Source organism: Salvia hispanica, chromosome 3 (genome assembly GCF_029641045.1).
Source record: "Salvia hispanica isolate PSC_SH4W2 chromosome 3, Shi_PSC_v1, whole genome shotgun sequence".
Taxonomy (NCBI): domain Eukaryota; kingdom Viridiplantae; phylum Streptophyta; class Magnoliopsida; order Lamiales; family Lamiaceae; genus Salvia; species Salvia hispanica.
In genome coordinates, this window is record NC_142694.1 from 53,104 (window position 1) to 75,088 (window position 21,985).

The following is a 21,985-nucleotide window of genomic DNA, read 5'->3' on the forward strand; positions in this document are numbered from 1 at the left end:
AGTAAGATAATGTGGTGGGAGACGTGTTAGTGGATTGTGAGGTCTATATTTAGAATGATGTGTAAGGATAGTATTAGTTAAAACTTAAAACTTTACATTTTTATACTTAGTCTAATTTTGGTGGACAATCCAAAATGATAAACTTTTCTATTATTTTTTAGACGGAGCGATTAATTTTTTCTCCTAATAAAAAATGTTTGTGTCATAACTTAAACACTCTCTCCGTCCTAAAAAAATAGACTAGTTTTACTAATTTTTGTCGTCCCCAATGTAAACACTACAACAAAAAAATTGTTAAGGATATTTTATAATATTATTAAGGACGTTAATTTGTGTTTTTAAATATACCATTTGTGTTTCTAAATATACCACCAACGGTTCAAAATGCGTCATTTTCATGTGATACGATCATGGATGTCGTGCATCGAAGTTTTCAAGTGCAGCTGGTTTCAATCAGTACTCGGCCTATCGAGATAACGTTCAAACGCTCTGAAAAGGCCACCAATGTCTTTGTCTTCAAAAGAGCTTCGTGTGAGTATCTTGCACGCTTCGATCAGAGTCTAGTGAAAGGAGTTGTGATCGTTTTACGAAAGCTTCGCATTGCAGAAAGTTGTGACCGGGTGTCAAAAAACAAGCATCCAAGGGTCAGAAGTATCACCCGCACATGTGACTTTTAGCCGACAAACGCCACCCGATCGGGTGTCAAAACATAGACATTCAGGGGTCAGCGGGTGACTCGCCGCCAATAAAGGCCACCCGACCGGGTGTCACACGTTTTTGCTAGTTTTGTAGGTCCTTTTATTGGGATTGAAGCCTTAACTATAAATATCACTTTAATTCATTTTATAGTTGGTTGATTGATAAATTGTGTATCTGTTTAAGAGAGTTCTTCTCCACTGAGGGTTTATCAATTCCTCTGTTCTTCCTTTCGGGTTAATCTTGGGTTTATGGATCTCAACATACACTGATCTATATCATTGTGTCCTAATTAAAATTAGAGGACGCAAATGGAAGTTTTCTAAAAAAACAAATGATTAAGTTAATTTGTCTATAACGTATGAACCTTTCTTTTGCATTATAATTATTGTTACTTTTATAACTTTTATGAGAAAAATAAATAAAAAAATGTAAGAGGAATATCTCTTGTAATCCTCACTCCATATGTATTAAACTTATTATTTCTAACTTAACTATGTTTGTATGAGGAAATAAAATTTGAGGCCAATTAAACCCTAACTATTTTTAATTAATGTTAAAGCTAATTTACCGCTGGTAGCAACATAGACTCAGAATTTACGCTCAAATCTTCAAGTAGGCCTAAGCTGCAAAACTAAGTGTCCAGTAGCCGCATCCTGCAGCGGCGGAGGATTAATGGCTGACGAAGCGCCGGAGCAGACGCCTATTAGTCCGGAATGCGCGGAAGACGTTGTCAGCAACTGGCCGGCGGTTCAGTACGACGTCTCTCCCTACAAAACCTACCATTTCTTCCATCAGTTCAGAACTAACGAATCCAACCCCAACAATTTTCTCAAAGGCGTCAAATGGTAATCCTCCTTCCAAAACTTTGTAATTTTGTTGAATTTGGCGGCTTCGCACTTAACATTTCCTTGGGGCACTTTATGGTTTCTTCTATTGGTAGGTCGCCGGATGGTTCGTGCTTCCTGACTTGTAATGAAGACAATACCCTCCGAGTTTTCAGTTTGTAAGCTTATTGGCTAATGTTGTCTTCTGTTTTCTTTGGAAAGCTGCTAAATTTTATTTCCTTTTTTCTTCTATCTTTTTTGTTAGACCTTATAATGACATTGGAGATCCTGATGCTCCAACATCCACGCCTGATTCTGGTAATGTGCTTATCTTGATCGTAAGAAATTTCTGAAAGTTATGTTGGTAATTTTGTGCAATAGTGTCCTGGTTTCTAAATTATGGTTTATAGAGAAGGAATGTAGCTTGCTGAGTGAGAATAATGAAAGTTTAAACTTAGAGGTTGTTTATTTGTTCAATTGTAGAAGTTTTTACTTCAGTTCAATTTTACAATTTGTCGTACTTTTGGATACTTGATGATGGAGCTCACATTCTCTTGATGATCTTTCAATCCAAGGATTTTGCATTCCTGGGGCAAACCTCCCTAATGCATTCAGTTTACTTGCAGATTCATACGGACCAAATGTTGTTGTGAGTGAAGGAGAATCTGCATATGACTATTGCTGGTACCCATACATGTCTGCTTCAAGTACATCTTCACGACATGCTCTTGTTATTCCATTATATTATATTTTCGAATGTGTCAGTCACCATATTCAGCATATTGATTGTTTGGTATTCCAGATCCAGATCTATGTGTATTCGCAACATCTACTCGGGACCATCCTATTCATCTTTGGGATGCTAATTCTGGACAGGTGTGTTCTAGTGGTTGTATATATAATTGTTTGTGTTTTTTTTATCAGAGTTATGCCTTTTATGTATGTTTGTGTGTAGATAACAATAAACAAGTATTGTCGAATTGTGAATATCAGCTACGCTGCACATATCGCGCCTATGATGCTATGGATGAGATCACTGCAGCCTTTTCAATTGGCTTCAACCCTGGTGGAAACAAGTAAGCACAAACTATAAGGGGATGATATTTGATTCCAATTTAATCACTAGTTAGGTAGTAATAGCATTTCCATTGGGATCCTATGCTTGCCTTGTCTTTGTTGGTTTTAAGTATTTTTCTTATGATAGTCCTATGTCTTTCAGGAACTTCCATTTTTTACACATGTAGCTATATTGTATTTTCAAGATATTGTTATTCTCATCAGGATATTTGCTGGATACAACAAAGCTATCAGAATATTTGATGTTCATCGCCCTGGGAGAGATTTTGAACAACACTCAACTGTCTTAGGAAACAAAGAAGGCCAATCAGGTGATTTTACCTAATTTACAGATTGATGGAACTTTGGAATGCATTGCACCAACTTTGGTTGACCCTTCAGTACACTTTTATTTCACTTTATGAGCTCGAGTCTTTGATATGTTATTTGTTGCGATCTATTTGTGTTTAACGGAGCTGTAGCTATGTGGTGTTGTGCATTAAATAAATTTACTTTCAGTGGGATTTATTCTACCTAGCTTGTTTCATCTTATGGTCAGGTATTATATCTTCTATTGCTTTCTCCCCCACTTCTTCTGGTATGCTGGCTGCGGGTTCTTACAACCAGACTACTGCTATATATAGAGAAGACAATATGGAACTGTTGTATGTGTTGCATGGCCAAGAAGGTGGGGTTACACAAGTAAGTTGGTAGAGCCAGCTTCTGTCGTGTCATGTTTCCTTGAGTTCCTAGAAATGCTAAATCATTCAAAGCATGTATCTGCCAGGTTCAGTTTTCTAAGGATGGAAACTATCTGTACACTGGGGGACGGAAGGTAGAGTGCCACCTCTTTTAACCGCATACTAAATTACTAATTCAAAATTAGATGGGCCTTTGATGGATGTTTTCTCAAATAATTGCAGGATCCACATGTCATATGCTGGGATATTCGCAAAACTGTTGATATTGTCTACAAGTAGGTTTCCTACTCCTCTCTAAGTCCTCATACTAAAATTGGGCATTTCACTGCAGAACACTATGGGCATCATTAATATCACAAGTCCAGCTGTTGCACTGGTCTGGTCTTGAGTTAATTTTCTTTCACTGTTCTTTTATTCGTTACTAACTTCTCTTCTGTATCTGGTTAGACTTTATCGATCAACTGAAGGCACAAATCAGAGAATACAATTTGATATTGAGCCTCTTGGTCGATATCTTGGAACTGGTGGCCAGGTACCTTTTTAGCTTCCAGATATCTTTCCAGGCAATTGATTCAACAACAGTTAGGCCTCTAATTTTGTGCTTGTTCTTTTTATCAAGGATGGTCTGGTACATATCTATGATCTTCAGACTGGGGAGTGGGTATCAAGCTTTCAAGCCGCACTAGGTTCAGCCATATCCTCTTGATCACAAATTATATTTCACCTTTTTGTACTCCATTAATTAATAATCTCTTCATTGCGTAGACACTGTGAATGGGTTTGGTTTCCACCCCTTTCTACCAATGGCAGCCACTTCATCAGGACACCGCCGTTATATAGCTATTGATGACTCCGAAGAGGATAAAACTTTGAGCGGTAATAAATATCTTGATGACTATGAATGATGCAAAGCTGTACCTGTTCTACAATCTACATTTCCAGACAGTCATATTTCAATGCATTCACTTCTTTTCAGTGTTTCAGTGTCTTTGCAGCTTAATTGATATGATGAGTTATTTTGTCTCTGTTTTCACATATACGTTGCCAATATCTTTGGGGTTTGTTATGTTAGGTGATGAAAATTGTGTGTCGATATGGAGCTTTTACTCTTCTGGAGGTGGTGGTGCAGTTGAAGGTGTTGCTGATGTTTCAAACTGATCCTACCGGGATCTCTTATTGCTCGACTATGGAAGAATGGAGCTACTTCATAACTTTATTGTAACATCACATCCTCTCTTTGCATCTTTGTTTATGCAAAAAATTATTCAGTTTCTAAAATGAACTCGACTATGGAAGAATGGAGCTACTTCATAACTTTATTGTAACATCACATCCTCTCTTTGCATCTTTGTTTATGCAAAAAATTATTCAGTTTCTAAAATGAACGAATTCATCTCCGACAGATGAGCAGAAAGCGATTGGATTGGATGATAAAAAATTCCAGATCAGATTAAGCTATTTCAAGAGGAGTGTCCTTCATAAAAGAAACAAAACAGCACCTGAAATTTCTTTGTCAATGCTGCTTAATTTGATGTAGTCTTTCAATTGTTATAGTGATCTTAGGCCATGTTTGGTCTGGGATTACAGATGGCAAGGAAAAATGGTTCGAGCATTATGAGTCCTTTGAATAAGATTCCTAACGACTTAAATATCAAGATTTTAAATTTTATAGATTTAATAATCATAATAATAACAATAATTTTGATAGCATAATATTGTTTTTTTAATAAAATATTAATTACAAATAATTATAATAATATATTGTTTTATTTATTATTGTAATGATAATTCAAATAATTTAAATAAGATTTTCTAATTTATTAGTGTATATTATTATAATCATAAGTAAATATATAGTTATAATTATTTATTGATTTTATAGTTGAATTAAATTTATAATTTCAAAATTGCATTAAGGCTTTGTTGATTAATTATTAGTAAAATAGTAATAATATTACTCCATTATTTATTATATGATACAAAATTTAAATAATTATACTATCATTATTTAATAAGATAATAATTATAATAACAATTATAAATATAATAATAATAACAATTATAAAAAAAATAATAATAATAATAGTAGTAGTAGTAGTAGTAGTTGTAGTAGTATAAGATTATACTCCACTCTATTAAAAACCTTAATATGTAAGAATCCAGAAACTAGCAAAAGAATACCTGATTCAGAATCCTGAAAAGTTATACACTCCCCGTCCACGAAAAATAGACCACATTTGCGATTTTTTTATCCACGAAAAGTAGACAAGTTTGAAAAAGGACCCCAAACTTGCTACCTAACACAATTAAACAATACTAATAATACGGACTCCACTTTTTACTTTTTTCCCTTTTATCTTACTTTACCAATTTCACATTAAAACCCATGTCATTCACAATGTGGTCTATTTTTCGTGGACGGATGGAGTACTATTTTCATGTTTATGTGAGTGGAATGAGTTAGTGGAAAGTGAGATCTATCTATCATTTATAGTAAAAAAGTGAATCAAAACTCCTAATGACGAACGAACGAAAAATGGTAAACCGGGACTCCTAATGGCGGACGGAGGGAGTAGAAAAAAGGGTAAAAATATGTTTGGAAAGTGGATTTTTTTTTTTAATTAATTTTAGTAAAATTTTTATTTTTCAAAATAAAAAAATTAAAATCAAACAGTCATAATACGACTCCAAACACCAGTGTGCCACGTGGGGTGCGCTAGCTCGCCAACTCCCTCTCTCCGGCGAACCTCCACGAGACGAGCTGCCTGCAACATTGTCTCGCCAAGTCATGCACGAGACGTGTTGCGAATGCCCTAATGGTGTTAGAAGGGAGTATAGGTTAAAAACAGCATAAAAAAACAAAAAGAAAATGAAGAATGACGTGGCAGGCTGTGTTCCCATAAAAATGCTGACTATATTTAATGGGGTTCCCTTAAATTTAAATAGCAGCCTCAGAGCAGCACACGCTGTTACAAAATCTCCATATTCTTGATAATATTGTGTGGATAAGATTGCTTTCTTGCATCTGCGACTGCAACTCTAGTGAGATCTCTCTCTCTCTACCATACAAATGTACAACACTCTGTTTTCACGTCCGTATTTTCACTTCCATGCAAATTGCATCTTCAGGTACACCTCTCACACACAACCTTCAGTCGTCAAGAATTGACTTATCTTTTTTCTTTCTTGCATTTCTTGGCTCTTGCGATGCAGCTAAATTTCTGGGGTTTCTGTTTATTGATGAATTAATGCTTGCTCAGTCCAGATTCTCATTTGCATAATATATCCCCTCGTGTGGCAACCATTAAAAGTATGAACAGTTGTTTATATGATGGATTTGATAAAAAATCAAGCTAATTCGTTGTTTATTTGATGGATTGATCACAGTCATTATTAAGCTCGACATGTCATCTTCCTAGTAAACAATAACGATTGGGAGTGTGAATTTTGCTACAAACCGAATGGTGCTAATATTCAGGCATTTATAGGCAATTAATCCCTATATGAATCCTCCTGATCATTCACATTGTGAAAGCATCAGTGGGATTAGCCTAACTGCTTTCCTTCGACTTTGGGGAGGAGTAGTTATTTTTAGATGCAAGTGATTCCATTAAAGGAGAATTTATCCCTGTCGTCAAGAGTTCTTTGATCAGCAATGGCTTGTTTCTTTGTAGGATTTCTCCAAAATGAGAACCATCTTTTACTAGGATGCTATGGCATGTACAACTACAAGGAACTAGCATGCAAAATCAGCCAGAAAGGGTTGCCCATTTTCTTTCGGTAGTCAGATATAACTGATGGGCGACTATAGTAAAGAAAGTATTCAGTCAATGGCAGTTGGAAAGCAGCAAAATGAGGCGATGACGGGCAGCGCCAAAGCCAGGCCATCAAACAAGACAGTAATATTTCATTTCACAAACTACTTATCTCATTGAAACTCTTTGTTCGTTATTTATGCTATGCAAACTTTAACTTGTGTTAGTCTTGTGGAAGGGTTGGGGCAGATCTAAAAACTTTATCATTTGCAGCAACAACTCTAGTTTATCTACAATCTCTTTAGTCTTGTTATAAAATCAGAGACGGATTTTGTGGGAATTTGGATGGATGCCTAAAAATCGTTTGAACTTAGAGAGGTTTGGAAATAGGATCCATTGAATTGATAAACTAGTAAAACTCATTCATCCCTTTGAATGAAGCTATATTGTTTTGACATATTTCATCCAGTATGTGTTGCTTTTGCAGGGGCCTCATACCAAAGAGAAGCAAAATCGTTCTTTTTCAGCTCCTATAAGTTCACATAATGAATCTCTCTGCCTGTCCTGCTTGAGTAATAACAGTTGCCAAACAGTTCGCTCAAGAACTAAGTTGATGAATGTTCTGATAGAGAGAGGAAAGCCTCGCGAAGTCCATGCCATTTTCAAAGCTTTAATCGAAGAGGGACACAAGCCCACTCTTGTAACATACACTACTCTTTTGGCTGCTCTCACGCTGCTAAAACATTTCAAGTCCATTACTTCTCTCCTTTCCAAGATAGAACACGATGGACTTAAACCCGACTCAATATTCTTCAATGCAATGATCAACGCTTTCTCTGAATCTGGAAATATGAAGGAGGCGATAAAAATATTCAAGAAAATGAAAGAGAAAGGGTGTAAGCCAACAACCAGCACCTTCAACACTTTGATTAAAGGATACGGAATTATAGGTAAGCCTGAAGAATCTCTGAAACTATTGGATTCCATGTTACAAGAGCATGTGAAACCCAATGACAGGACATACAATATTCTTGTACGAGCTTGGTGTAACAAGGGTGATATAGAAGAAGCATGGAATATTGTGCAGAGAATGATTTCAGCTGGACTTAAAGCTGATGCTGTGACATTCAACACCATTGCAAAAGCCTATGCCAAAAAAGGTGAAACTAGCAGAGCTGAAGCTATGATTATCCAGATGCAAAATGCAAAGCTGCAACCGAATGAGCGAAGTTGTGGCATTGTCGTGAATGGCTACTGCAAGGAAGGAAACATGACTGATGCTTTGAGATTTTTGTACAGAATGAAGGATCTCAGAGTGCATCCAAACCTTGTTATTTTTAACTCACTTATCAACGGATTTCTGGAAAACAATGACCCTAGTGGGGTTGATGAGGTAATGTATTTCTATGTTTTGTTTTACCATAGATGTTCCTATTATAGAAACATTTTGCATGATTACTCCACCAGTGGAAAACATAGATTCTTCATAAAGTATATGTCTAATGTGTGGATATCATGGGCGTTTCTGTGATGTTTTATTAGATATAGTTGCTCTATTAAGTTGACATCATTTAAGCAATGGGTATGCTGCATTATCTGTCTAACCTTTACTTTTGATCTTATGGAATTCTGTAATGTTCTGTGACAGATGTTGTCATTGATGGAAGAATTCGGTGTAAAACCTGACGTTGTAACATTCAGCACCATCATGGATGCCTGGAGTTCCACTGGACTTATGGACAAGTGCCAAGAAATATTCGATGACATGGCTAAGGCGGGAATAGAACCAGACATCCATGTATACAGCATCCTAGCAAAAGGCTATGTGCGTGCTGGGGAACCCGACAAGGCAGAGGGACTCCTGACATCCATGGTGAAATCGGGGGTTTATCCTAATGAAGTAATCTTCACTACAATCATAAGTGGATGGTGTAGCGCTGGAAAAATGCAACATGCTCTCAGAATGTATGAGAAGATGTGTGAAATGGACGTCTCTCCAAACTTGAAGACTTTCGACACTCTCATATGGGGATATGGAGAAGCGAAACAGCCATGGAAAGCAGAGGAGTTCCTCCAAGTTATGGAGGAGAAAGGCGTTCCTCCTCCGGAGAAAACAATACTACTCGTTGCTGACGCGTGGCGATCCATCGGATTCTTGAGCGAGGCTAAGAGGATCACCTATGCATCAAATGGTAGCAGCAAGCTTAAGATCCCTCTTGAGCAGAATGGTTCTCATTCGAGTAATCTGGGAGAAACACTCGTAAGCCATCGAAACGGGACAGTTGCTGCTGCTGGCCTGAAATCATCAAGATATTCTTGTAGATGCCTACTGATCAATCCTGTTTTTCTTCCTAAGGTGAAATTGTCGGCGGTATGGAAGATGCAGGTACAGTTCCAAGGGCTAGATGCAAATTGTAGGTACACGAGTTCATGTAAACTAGTATTCTAAAATGCCATACATCAAATTCAAGACGTGCATTTTATGTTGTAAAAATTGCATTTATAAAAGTTCACAAGTTCACTTGATTATGTTGGTAGTTTGTGTTTATCTTGTACTAATTCTTTCAACGGCAAAATCAACTAGTTGGAGTTTCATTAATTATTTTTTCAATGCCTGCATCAATCTTTTGGTAGTTTGTGTTTATCTTTTACTAATAGAAAAATTCCAGAAAAAAGGGACTCAATTTGCAGGTCTTTCGGAATTTGAGATTAAATTCGCAAATCTTTCAATCTATTAATATAGCGAAATTTTTTTCACTCATGGAAAATAACAAATCCAAAGTTAAGTTCGTGATATTATTTGCCGATGATCTAAAATTGGGACAAAACCTCAAATGTTATGTTACCAAAAAATTACTCTAATTTTTATTAAAATTTCATACCACAATAAGTATAATATTTTATGGATCTGAGTGAATAGATAAAAGTTAATATTCAGTTGAAATTTAAAAAAATTAATACTCCTTCCGTTCCAATTTGGCAGTTTCAATTTTTTATTTTATTCTGTCCCATTTTAACAGTCCTAATTAGAATATTTCATAAATGTTATTAGACCAAACATTCTACTTATATTTTATTATAAAATAAATATGTAAAAGTGAGACATTCCACTATTTTTTCACTAATTTTTCTTTATACATCTTGAAACACGAGCCAAACTCAAATAGGACTCTGTGGAATAAAGTGAGTAAACTCAAAAAAACGAATCTTTTTAGGAATCCTTACTCGACCCGAACCCGTCTCATTCGGATTATGACCCGTATCCGGCAAAGAGCCCACTCATTTTGGCAGCTGCTACAAATTCCATTTCTCCTAAAGCATACCTTCTCCACCACTACCGCCAAGCAAGAAATCTCTAGCACACTAATTTTGATCGCCGGAATAATCGTTTTACGGTAAGTCTCTGCCGCCAGATTCTCGGTTTTTTACGTACACGTATCCGTGTCTCTATTATTATTTATTTATTTATTTCCGCTTTATTGTAGGGTTATAGTCGCTGGTTGATTTTATTGATTGAGGGATTTCGTGTGATGGGCTGTACTGTTAGAGAGAAACATATCCGTACTAATCGGAGGACCCGATCGGTTAAGGCCGAATCGGATCATTCCAGCACCATTAACACAAATGGTAATGTAGATAAATCTGGGAATTTGCAAGCGGGGATTAGACCTAAAAATTACCACATGGCTCTGAATGCTCTGAAGCAGAGCCCGATGTTGATGCCAGCTGCAAATGCGAGCTCTGTGTTTGAGGATAATGGGTGGGGTTACTGCACAGAGGAACAATTGGAGGAGATACTGCTGAAGAATTTGGAGTTTTTGTATAGTGAGGCGATAAATAAGCTTGTTGCATTGGGTTATGATGAGGAGGTGGCACTGAGAGCGATTTTAAGGAACGGGCATTGTTATGGTGGGATGGATGTTTTGACAAACATTTTGCATAATTCTTTGGCTTATCTGAATAGTGGTGGCAGTAATGAGGGGAATGGTGATGAGCCTGAGCCTGAGCCCTCATTTGTGGACTTGAGGCAGCTGGAGGAGTATTCACTTGCTGGAATGGTTTGTTTGTTGCAACAAGTGAAGCCCCATCTGACCAAGGGTGATGCTATGTGGTGTTTGCTTATGAGTGATCTCCATGTTGGCCGTGCCAGTGTGATGGAAATTCCAGTTTTGCCATCCCCCAGTGGAGGTGGGAGCAGTAGTATTAATACTGTCATTGGGAGTGGGATTGAGGGTGTCTCCGCAAGTGGTGGTGGGAGCCCAGAGGGAGTTATTAGTAATGGGGGACCTGTTGGTGTTGCACCTGCACTCTGTAGGTTTCATGGTGGCTGGGGATTTGGGAATGGTGGAACATCAGAGTTTCCAATGCACGGAATGAACGGATTTTTGTCTTATGCATCAGAAATGGCTTTGCAGAGAGAGATTGAGTGTCCAAAGAGATTTAACCTCAGTCCATCAATGAAGAACCTATTGAAAAGAAATGTTGCTATGTTTGCTGCAGGATTTAGGGCAAATTCTATACAGTTTCACAGCCAATCACAGGCCTGCCCCAGTTCTTTATCTGGTGGGAATACATCTGGTGGGTGTGGTACGACACCTGCAGTTGCAGTTGGGGACAGTGATGAATCCCAGTATGCAAAGAATCAAGATGTAGTTAACTCAGTGATGAGCAAGTTTCAGGACTTGAATCTTGATGAGAATAATGAACAAGTGTCATTGGATCAAAAAGATGAAATGATCCTTAGTTTGATCCATCAGATAAAGGACTTAGAGAAACAGGTGAAGGAACGTAAAGAGTGGGCTCACCAGAAGGCAATGCAAGCTGCAAGAAAGCTCAGTCATGATTTGACCGAGCTGAAGATGTTGAGAATGGAGAGAGAGGAAACTCAGCGCCTGAAAAAGGGAAAGCAGACCCTTGAAGACACCACCCTGAAGAGGCTGACTGAGATGGAGAATGCTCTAAGGATGGCTAGCGGTCAAGTTGATCGTGCAAATGCTGCTGTTAGGAAGCTTGAGACCGAGAATGCAGAAATTAGAGCAGAGATGGAAGCATCGAAATTAAGTGCATCTGAATCGGTCACAACCTGTTTGGAAGTTGCAAAGAGGGAAAAAAAGTGCCTTAAGAGGCTTCTAGCATGGGAGAAGCAGAAAACTAAGATGCAGGAAGATATTACTGCAGAGAAACAGAAGATCTCAGAGTTACATCAGGAATTGGCTCAGATTGAGGTAGCCACAAAGGAAGCAGAGGTATGCATAGTGAAAAGAGCTTTTCTAAAAATCAATCTCTATCCATATTATTTCTTCATACAGGAAAGCTGGCAAATTGTTATAGCATTTGATTTCCCTAAGCGTGCTACATGACAATAGGTGATGTTGAATATCCATATACCATATGTAATGATTTGATCATGCTCGGTGCACCTATATCCACTGAGAAATATTACTAACATATTCACATACAGATTTCTCCATATGCATATTAGTAGCATACTAGCATATATTCATGGGTACGTGTGACACTGTGTGCAGACATATTCTTATATGCTAAAACTATGTAATTTTACTTTGCTATCGGACTCTTTGGGAGAAAGACTCTTGGCACCCATATTGAGAACATTTATGAGTCTCAGGGTCATGCATCTTGCCTTTTAGGATCTTAGTGTGATCTAATTAGAAATTGACATTGCTGCTAGAATTCTATCATAAAACCGACAACTTTTTCTTGGAGTTAAGTCTTCAATTCTTTTCCTGGAGCAATCGATCTGGTGAAGATATATGTTGTTTGATTATGTATTCTATGGTCTATATAGCCCTGCAGTATTAAGATATTGTTTCTTCTATGATTATCTTATAATTGTTTTACTAGGGATGGCACTGAATGTCATAATTGAAATCCATTACATTGCCTGTAATGTATTAGCAATATTTTTAATGATGTCTTTGATGTAAAACTAAATGGTTCTGCATGCTTCAGTTTTACTTAGCTTACATTATGTTGCATTTTATGCTAAATTCAAATCTTCTGCTATATGTTGGGCTATGCCTATTACATCTTCATTGTTTAACTCCATACATGTTTCTTTCTTCAACTATGCAGTTAGCTGACTTGTTTAAGGAAAGTTTTTTTTGGAATGGGTTGGTTTCTGATTTTACCAAATATAACTCCATACATGTTTCTTTCTGCATTAAAGTGAATAATCATCTATGTGGTTAGCTAACTTGTTTAAGGAAAGCTCCTTTTTCGGAATGGGTTGGTTTCTGATCTTCTCTTACCTAGAAATGCTGTAACTTGTTACCCCATTTACTGTAAACTTGGGCTTATTAAAGTTAGTAGCAAATAATTTTGTGTGTTTGAACTTCCATATGAAAGGCAAAGTGGAGGCAGGAGCAGAAGGCTAAAGAACTAGTTGTCACACAGTTGGAGGAAGAGCGACGCCTTAAAGAAGCTTCTGAGTATAATAACAAAAGGAAGCTTGAGGCTCTGCGGCTAAAGATAGAGATAGATTTCCAGCGCCACAAAGATGATCTCCAGCGCCTTGAGCAAGAATATGCTCGCCTTAAAGAATCGGCACAATTAACCGAGGTAGAAAGTCAGGCCAATGGTTTATGGACAGAAAACTCTAATGGTGTAAATTCCCGAGGAGAAGCCCTTGCAAGGTTGCTGCATGAACTCGATCAATTTGAAGACTCTTCAGAAAAGGAGGTCAGCTGTGATAGGGAATGCATGATTTGCATGAAAGATGAAGTTTCTGTCGTTTTTCTTCCTTGCGCCCATCAAGTGATATGTGCAAACTGTAACGACAACTATGGGAAGAAAGGTAAAGCTACATGCCCATATTGCTGCGTTCCAATTGAACAAAGGATTCGAGTTTTTGGTGCAAGCGCATAGATGCAATACCAAATGTGTCATGCTGAGGGAGCTCTCTAAAGGAACACCTATGCGCATCTTTAATTTAAGCTGGTATATGAGCTTTACTGGTTTTCTTCCCAGAGATCTGTGTATAAATAAATAGCATACTCTTATGCGGCTTGTGCATTTGCTACATGATACTCTCCCACCTTATGTGGGAAGCAGACTATTATGAGCTCTGCAATTTGCAGCTAATACATGTTTTTTTTAAACGTTAGATCAATACCTCAAATATTTAAACTTTTTCCAAATTCTTTGCTTAGTTAATTTTACTAGAATATTCATTATTGTTATAGGATTGGTGTTGTTGGGTATAACTAATGAATGCAGTTTTACTAGGATTGTTATTTTGTACAGTATTTATGTGCTACCGCTATCCAAACATCTTCATTCAATCTTTTTTTGTGCTTATCACATGCATTCCAACTGGATCTTTTTCAGGACCGAATTTGTGTACAAAAGATTTATCTGCTTAAATTCTTTTTATGGAGTATATAAAAACTTTCTTTTGCAGCGTCACAAATTATAGTTGTTAGAAACAAAACAACTACTCTAGCTCAATGAATATCTAAAGTCAAGTGCAAAAACCAAATTTAGGTATTTACACTATTACTTGTACAAAAGTATCATGACTTCCTATGAATAAAAGCTATCGCTCTTTGATTGGTGTTAAGTTTGCTCTTCCGATGGTTTCAAGGCGCGAAATATGCTATGTACATTAATGCGATACATAATCATATTATGATTTACAAATATGTTGCTCATATGTTAACATCAACCTACTTATATGTGTTGCCCGATGTTATACTCATCTATAAGTGTACAAACGTAAAATATCGTGAAAATTTGTGCATGCCAATAATAGAATATTCACAATTGTATATAGTAGCTCATTTTGCTAATTTGGGTAAGTGAATTTGGGACACATCACCCACACCTCTTCCACTATGCCTTATTAACTTATTCCACTTACTTTTCTTCATAATTCTTAAAATATACCAAGTCAAAACGTAACATTATATCAAGGATGCAAATACTAATTTACAACATAAGACACCAGTAGAATCTAAGATAGAGTTACAAATTAGGTGTTTGTTGCATTGCGAGAGCATCAAGAACCTTTGGCCTCTTATAGTTCTTCAACAACAGAGAGCTGCAAACCACGCTAACTGATGAGGCCGCCATAGCGGCGCCAGCCAGCCACGGCGGCAGGCGGAACCTAGTCCAAGGGAAGAGCGCCCCTGCCGCAAGCGGAATCCCTAGAGTGTTGTACCCTAATGCCCATATATAATTAAGCCTAATTCTCCAAAACGTTTTCCTGGAAAGATCTATAGCAGTTATAACATCCTCGAGGTTGCTCTTCATCAACACCACGTCCGCAGCCTCGATCGCAATATCTGTGCCCGCACCAATCGCCACCCCCACGTCTGCTGCCACCAGCGCTGGTGAGTCGTTTATTCCGTCACCCACCATGGCCACCACATTGCCTGCAGCCTGTAGTTCCTTCACCTTTTGTGCTTTGTCTTGAGGTTTAGCTTGTGCGAAAACAACATCAATTCCCACCTCTTTTGCAATCGCATTCGCAGTTCCCAAATTATCACCTGTCATAATTATACTAGTAATCTTCATCGATTTGAGAATGGAGATGGCTTCTCGGGCCCCCGGTTTCAATGGATCGGACACAAGAAGAATCCCATGCACTTGTCTGTCAAACGATATCAGAATCCCAGTTTGGGCCAATCCTTCGGCTTCCTTGAGTTTCTCTTCAACATCTGTGGTGATATCGACGCTGTGATCCAACATCAAGCTCTTGTTTCCGATCAACACTTGTCTTCCTCGAACCACTGCCTTCACGCCCTGCCCTGTTATGGCCTCAAAGTCGCACGCTTCCGGCCATATCGGGCAGCTGCTTTCTTCTTCATTGTCTTGTTGCCAGCACTTTTTAGCGTACTCGACTATCGCCTTTGCTAATGGATGCTCGCTGTTCACCTAATCAAGAATGTTTATCTGAGAGTACAAATTCTTGACATACTACTCCACTATAATAATACTCCATGTACATACCTCGACAGCAGCAGCAAGAGAAGTAAATTCTTGAATGTTGATGTCTTTCAAGAGATTGGCATTGACTACGACCGGCGCCCCGATTGTGAGAGTTCCTGTCTTGTCGAAGACTACGCAGTTTACCTGTTGAGAAAGTGGAGTCTTGTTAAAAATTCTAAATGAGACATGAATTCTCTTACTCTTACCTTATGAGTGTTCTCCAAAGCATGCCCGCCTTTAATGAGCACGCCTTGGGAAGCACCAACTCCAGTACCAACCATGACTGCAGTTGGAGTCGCCAACCCAAGCGCGCATGGGCACGCTATCACCATCACCGATATCCCAAACTCAAGCGCAAGCTCAAACCCATCCATTGAGCCAGGAATCCAGGATTCAGGATACCCCTTCAGCTTCCCTGCCCAAAACCAACCAAACCACGTGCTTATCGACGCAACTATAACCTGCACCATTCAAATCAATATTATGCCACGCTCAGTGCAGCTAGTGGACTAAAGGTACAATCGACATACCAGGGGGACGAAGAATTTGGAAATGAGATCCGCGAATTTCTGCACTGGAGCTCTGGCTAACTGCGCTGATTCAACCAGCCGCACAATCTGCGCTAGGGCACTCTCCGATCCCACCTTGGTCGCTCTAACGTGAAGGACTCCGTTCGCATTCAGCGTCCCTCCGATCACTGCGTCTCCCTTCCCCTTCGCCACCGGCTTCGACTCTCCGGTGATCATGCTCTCGCTCACATGGCTCCGCCCCCACACAATTACCCCATCACACGCCACTTTAGCACCAGGCACGATCTTCAACACGTCGTTCTTCTGCACCAACCGACTATCAATCTCCTCCTCCTCCCCCTCCGCCGTCATCAGGGTCGCCGTCTCCGGCGACAAATCCATCAGCTTCTCTATCGCCTCCGACGTCTTCCCCTTCGCCACAACCTCCAGATACTTCCCCAACAGAATGAACGAGATCAGCATCGCGCTTGTCTCGAAGAAATCCGTTGATTCAAAATCATCCGAACTCGCAGATCTGATGGCCGAATAAACCGAATACAAGTAAGCAGCGTTCGTCCCCAACGCGATCAAAACGTCCATATTCGCGGCTCTCCGCTTCAAAGCTTTGTACGCGCCGACATAGAACCGCCGGCCGATGATGAACTGCACCGGCGTCGTCAGAGCCCACCGCACAACCGTCCCCACGGTGAGCATATTTACGATTTTGCCCTCCAACACGCGATTCACGCCAGGGACGTACATTAACACCATGGACGTGAGGAACACAGGAAGCGTGAAGAATAAGCTCCATAGAAAAGACGTGTAGTATGCTTTGATTTCAATTTGGCGATCAGCCTCTCTTCCTCCCTTTCCGGAGAAGATGGTCACCTTCACATCCTCAAACGACTCAATCGTTTTAATAAAGTCTCGAGGCCCTACGAGATCGGGCTCGTAGGAAATCGAGAGCTTGCTGAGCTCAGCGTCGAAGGTCACCTCTTCGACGCCTTGCAGAGCCCCGAGGGACTTGCCGATGAGGGTATGATCAGGGAGGCCGTCGAGGTGGAGGTGCACAGTACACCTGTCCTCGCCGGTGGTGAGGAGGACGCCCTCGAAGCCGGTGTCGTGGACAAGTTGGAGGATCTGGGCGCAGTCGACAAGGCGTGGGTCGTAGTGGACTTGGAGGTGGTGGGTGGAAGTGGAAGCTTGTGCGACGCCGTGTAGGGATGATAAGTAGTATTGGAGGGTGATGGAGCAGGAGATGCAGTTGAGGTTGTTTATGAGGATTCGACAGATGAGATGGCGGTTGCCGTTGTTTCTGGAATCTTCTCGTATCAATGTGGCTTGGAATCCTGCGTCTTCTATTGCTTCACGGATCTCTTCTTCCTGCATTTCATAAATAAATTAAATCTTGTTTTTCTACCACCATCAAACATTTTCTCCATTCTTAACTAATCTACAAAACTTACACTTGCCTAGCAACGCACGCACACCATATTCTTGCTATTTACTGTATCATTATCAACCTCCACATTATTACTACTACTATTATTATTATTTAGTAGCATTAGTTAATGTTTTCAATATCCCGAAATGATAATCATTTATAAAATGTATATGCATTGATTAATTTTAGTACTAGTATTTATAAGCATGTTATATGGGCTGGTAATTGAAAAACTATTAGTATAAGTTAAAACGAGGGAAAATGTATTGCATGGAAAAAATCTATGTAATTCGAATAAAGTATCTAGCTTCATATAAAAAATAGCATACTAGAGTAAAGTATATATATATTTTTTTTATCAAAGATAAACACCCATATAACAAACCATAAATTGTAATGTAGACTAAGTTAATATGAATATGGAATCAATAACCCAAACTCCAACTTTATCATAACGCCAAAAATTAATATAAATGTGGTGAATCATTGACGATTTAATCAACGCTACATTATACTTCCATAATGTAGTACTCATCAGTTTTTTTTATCTCACCGGGTTAAAGTGAAGAAATTTGAAGTGAACTTGACGACGCCAGATATCGTTGTGGACAGCACAATTTTAATTGGAATTCTTAGTGTCATAACTTTTTAGAAGAATAAAAAAATACGAATCTGTTAAAGAAAAATAGTAGTAAGAAATAGAATTTGGTACTCGAATTTACGATATCCTATTTATGTAATTTAGAGAATCAGTGCATATTTACTTTTCTTATCTTTATATTTTTTTACCTTATCTTTATATTTTTTTTATCAATACTCTATGTATGGCATAAGTGTATGATTATGTTGTCTTATGGAGTAACAAACAAATCATAACACTACGTGTCTACGTGATATCCAGCTACTAGAAAATTATACTACCACAATTAAGATTCCTGTTAGTAACTATATATATAGAGCATAATATTACCAAAACATATTCATATATTACCTTAAAGGCCAAACAAAATTAAACAATTAGCATCATGGAGTAATATGTTATACGTATAATACACTAGTCTAATAGGAGACGTAGAAAGAAAAAAGTTATTAGAGTATTATGATAGAAGATCGAAACTTTAATCCTTTTTCAATCAACACATAGTTATAACAAGGCTATTGATGCATATGCGTTAAAAGTTATAAACCCTATCAATTTTTAATCTAATAAGCAACGAGGTGTATGTTTCAAATCTGAGTGATAAAACAAACTTACATTGACAAAAGCGGGGCAAAACACGACAAGCGAACGGTGGTTCAAGGCATCAACGGCGGCTTCCTTGATCCCGGGGAGGCGCTTGACGGCCTTCTCGACTGAGGCAGCACAGGCGGAGCACGTCATGCCGGTGACGGAGAAGAGGGCCTTCGCCTCCAAACCCTCCATGCATTTTTCTTCGTCCGATGAGAAGCTCGTGCTCTTAGGGTAACTCGGCATCGATGGATACAGCGGCTGTGCCGACAAGCTCCCGTTTTCATTTCTTATGCATGCCGTTGACAGCAGCAGCTTCCCCGCCATCTCTCTCTCTCTGCAGAGTATATGTATTCTCTCCTCACTTAGACCTATAGTTCTATTTTTATAGTTAAAATGTCGAAAACTTAATTAAAGATTATGTTTTTGGAAAAAAAGTAATGGTCCTGGTTGAATTGCGTTTTAAATCAGAATCATGTTTTGAGGAATCGGTGTAGAATCACTTTGGGTTAAAGTGTTTGGTTTGGAGCATAGAATATTAGTTAAATTACTTTATAGAGGAACACTATCATTTTTATAGAAATTATTAGTGTTCTTCTTTGAAAAAGATATCTATATATATATATATATCTTAAGCTGCAAACTTTAATCCATTATGTAAAGTGGATAATAAGTTTAAAACAGGCCTTTGCAATTGCAGTTTGAAAAAATTGTGTCAAAATTGAATCTTTTAAAGTATTCAGTGATCGATACTAGTATATTTGCATTTAAATTTATATACAGTAGTAGTAGTATTTAAAGCCAACCTAGAATTGAATTTGATTAGGGGTTGTTTTTAGTGCAATTGATTAATTTTCACACAAGTAACTCTTATCTGATGCATATAGTATTACGTATATCGATGAGCTAGATGATATAGTAGTGAGAATAAATCAGTCGAATTTCTGAAGGTTCGAAGACAAAAAGAAATTATTGAGGTTTTCTGCTTAGACTTTTCTGTAGTTTATGATTCCGTTTGAGATTCAACATCCATATATATTTATATGGACAAGACAACACACAGAACCCCCATGATTATCGCTCTCCATGCATATAAAATATCATCTTTTCTGCTATGAGTTGTTGAGATCTGGATTTTGACATTTTGTTTTTCCATACATTTCCTTTTCTATTTTATGACTGAATCTCCATTTTTATTTTGGATTTTATAAGTTTGGAAGTTTCAATTTTGGATAGATTGCGTCTTTCGTGAATCTCTTGAATTCAGTGCTTTAAGTAATAAATTTAGCATAGATTAAAGTGTTTAAATTAATGAATTAAAAATAGATTGGTTAGGGTTACGTTGTCAAAATGAGTCCTAGGTTTGTGAAGTAATAGAAGATATTTGAGTGAGCCTATATTGTTTCTATCTAAATAGTACTACTACCAAACTTCATATCACCATATATCCAACTTAAAATATACTACTCCTACTACAATCGATAGTAAAAATATACATATATTTAGCAGAAAAGACCCAATAATCTTAAAGTTTGCTTCTTTTTTGGTTGGTGGGTGGGGGGTGGGTGGGAGGGGAGGGATATTGACAAGAGATTGGGCAATTTATTTCAATTGCTAGATATATATAAAGTTGTTCCTTGGCTTAATTAATCTATTGTGCATTTCTACTTCCCAAAATAACATTGTATTTCAAATATGCCATGAATGATTCTTTCCCTAAAATAATACTCCATGAAGCATATCGTATATAATTTGTCTTTCGGATAAGTGTATAGAGATGATAACAAAATTGAAAACAATACATCGAAGAAAGAAGAATGGGAGAGATTGAGGTTGCAGTTTATATCAGCATAAAGTTGTGGTGGCCACCAATAACACTTTATGATTAATCATGCACCTTAATATTAATTTTACTAAAAAGTTCAATTATTGGTCACACTCTAGAATTTATTTTTGGACAAGTATGATAGTGCTTGTCATTGTAATTATGCAACGAATTGGACCACGAGTGATACCAATATACATAGAGGCAATTAAAATTTGGGAATAAGCTAAAGGTTGATTACTTTCATGTATTGTTAAGGTGGATCACTAATGTTGCATTATATCAATATGAATATTTTGACGTTTTACTCGATAATTTGATTGAGTCATTAGGGAAAATTTTGCCTATAATTAAAAAATGATGAAGGCTATCTTAGTTTTGGCAAAATCCATATAGTACTTAGCTAAATGTGTTTAGATGTGTCAAAACACTCACCAATGCATGACCGACAAAGTATAGTGATATTGAAATCAAAATGGATACGTCACAAAAATCGTTGAAGCAAACGACACAATTAGTTGCTAATAGAAGGGAGAGTAGAGTGAATTATTTAAATGCCTAAAAGAAGGCTTCTTTATTTTAGTGGGAATTGATAAGCTCCCATTCATATTCAAGACAATGATTTGATCCCTTTTTACTACTTTATTAGGCTCACCTAATGTTATGTCCATGGATCAAGAGAATTAGTATTACAATGACATTACAAATAAATAAAGAGAATTACGTGGACGGGACAATTTTTTTTTTTCTCTTTCTCTCTCTTTTCTTCTTCTTCTTTTCTTTTCTTAATGCGTGCCCACATTTCTAAAGCAATGAAATGTGAGTACTCATTAAGTAGGATTGAACCTTGTATCGTGTACGCCCGCGATATTTGAAAAGGCAAATCGATCCAATTTTCTACTTTGAAAGTGAGTATTATTAATATTGACTGACGGTATGAAATCAAGAAAATAATTAGTATATACTTAAAAATTACCATTTTACTTGTATAT

The 21,985-nt window shown here is 37.8% G+C and overlaps 4 protein-coding genes across 6 annotated transcripts; 3 read left to right on the forward strand and 1 right to left on the reverse strand.

Moving 5' to 3' along the window:
• Positions 1-1,280: 1,280 nt before the first annotated feature.
• Positions 1,281-4,610, forward strand: LOC125211200 (Transducin/WD40 repeat-like superfamily protein). 3 transcript variants are annotated; one of them, XM_048110914.2, is made up of 14 exons: positions 1,281-1,544; positions 1,640-1,702; positions 1,789-1,841; positions 2,150-2,230; positions 2,326-2,399; positions 2,517-2,599; positions 2,805-2,911; positions 3,139-3,267; positions 3,353-3,414; positions 3,503-3,555; positions 3,728-3,812; positions 3,900-3,966; positions 4,046-4,156; positions 4,353-4,610. In XM_048110914.2, exons 1-14 carry the CDS (start codon positions 1,372-1,374, stop codon positions 4,436-4,438), a joined length of 1,227 nt encoding a protein of 408 aa, XP_047966871.1. In that variant the 5' UTR covers positions 1,281-1,371; the 3' UTR covers positions 4,439-4,610. The 3 variants fall into 3 exon arrangements, with proteins under 3 accessions (XP_047966871.1, XP_047966872.1, XP_047966870.1); XM_048110915.2 differs by having other exon boundaries at positions 3,224-3,267; positions 3,367-3,414; XM_048110913.2 differs by having other exon boundaries at positions 1,282-1,544; positions 3,139-3,281; positions 3,367-3,414.
• Positions 4,611-6,246: 1,636 nt separating this feature from the next.
• LOC125213120 (uncharacterized) lies at positions 6,247-9,564 on the forward strand. The gene is made up of 4 exons (XM_048113486.2): positions 6,247-6,409; positions 6,955-7,179; positions 7,523-8,428; positions 8,684-9,564. The coding sequence occupies exons 2-4, from the start codon at positions 7,078-7,080 to the stop codon at positions 9,482-9,484; spliced, it is 1,809 nt and encodes a 602-aa protein (XP_047969443.1). The 5' UTR covers positions 6,247-6,409; positions 6,955-7,077; the 3' UTR covers positions 9,485-9,564.
• Positions 9,565-10,273: 709 nt separating this feature from the next.
• Positions 10,274-14,161, forward strand: LOC125213119 (MND1-interacting protein 1-like). The gene is made up of 3 exons (XM_048113485.2): positions 10,274-10,430; positions 10,521-12,281; positions 13,405-14,161. The coding sequence occupies exons 2-3, from the start codon at positions 10,566-10,568 to the stop codon at positions 13,921-13,923; spliced, it is 2,235 nt and encodes a 744-aa protein (XP_047969442.2). The 5' UTR covers positions 10,274-10,430; positions 10,521-10,565; the 3' UTR covers positions 13,924-14,161.
• Positions 14,162-14,938: 777 nt separating this feature from the next.
• On the reverse strand, positions 14,939-19,686 carry HMA5 (heavy metal atpase 5). Its single transcript, XM_048113484.2, has 5 exons — positions 19,196-19,686; positions 16,518-17,879; positions 16,194-16,448; positions 16,009-16,131; positions 14,939-15,933 (listed from the first exon to the last, which is right to left on the reverse strand). Exons 1-5 carry the CDS (start codon positions 19,493-19,495, stop codon positions 15,022-15,024), a joined length of 2,952 nt encoding a protein of 983 aa, XP_047969441.1. The 5' UTR covers positions 19,496-19,686; the 3' UTR covers positions 14,939-15,021.
• Positions 19,687-21,985: the final 2,299 nt, after the last annotated feature.

Coding starts and splice junctions, on each gene's coding strand:
- LOC125213119 (XM_048113485.2), top strand. CDS start 10,566: ATGGGCTGTACTGTTAGAGAGAAACATATCCGTACTAATCGGAGGACC. Junction 12,282..13,404: donor TAGCCACAAAGGAAGCAGAG/GTATGCATAGTG, acceptor TCCATATGAAAG/GCAAAGTGGAGGCAGGAGCA.
- LOC125211200 (XM_048110914.2), top strand. CDS start 1,372: ATGGCTGACGAAGCGCCGGAGCAGACGCCTATTAGTCCGGAATGCGCG. Junction 1,545..1,639: donor TTTCTCAAAGGCGTCAAATG/GTAATCCTCCTT, acceptor TTCTATTGGTAG/GTCGCCGGATGGTTCGTGCT. Junction 3,813..3,899: donor ATCTTGGAACTGGTGGCCAG/GTACCTTTTTAG, acceptor CTTTTTATCAAG/GATGGTCTGGTACATATCTA.
- LOC125213120 (XM_048113486.2), top strand. CDS start 7,078: ATGGGCGACTATAGTAAAGAAAGTATTCAGTCAATGGCAGTTGGAAAG. Junction 7,180..7,522: donor CCAGGCCATCAAACAAGACA/GTAATATTTCAT, acceptor TTGCTTTTGCAG/GGGCCTCATACCAAAGAGAA. Junction 8,429..8,683: donor ACCCTAGTGGGGTTGATGAG/GTAATGTATTTC, acceptor GTTCTGTGACAG/ATGTTGTCATTGATGGAAGA.
- HMA5 (XM_048113484.2), bottom strand. CDS start 19,495: ATGGCGGGGAAGCTGCTGCTGTCAACGGCATGCATAAGAAATGAAAAC. Junction 16,449..16,517: donor CCAAATTCTTCGTCCCCCTG/GTATGTCGATTG, acceptor TGAATGGTGCAG/GTTATAGTTGCGTCGATAAG. Junction 15,934..16,008: donor CTCTTGCTGCTGCTGTCGAG/GTATGTACATGG, acceptor ATTCTTGATTAG/GTGAACAGCGAGCATCCATT.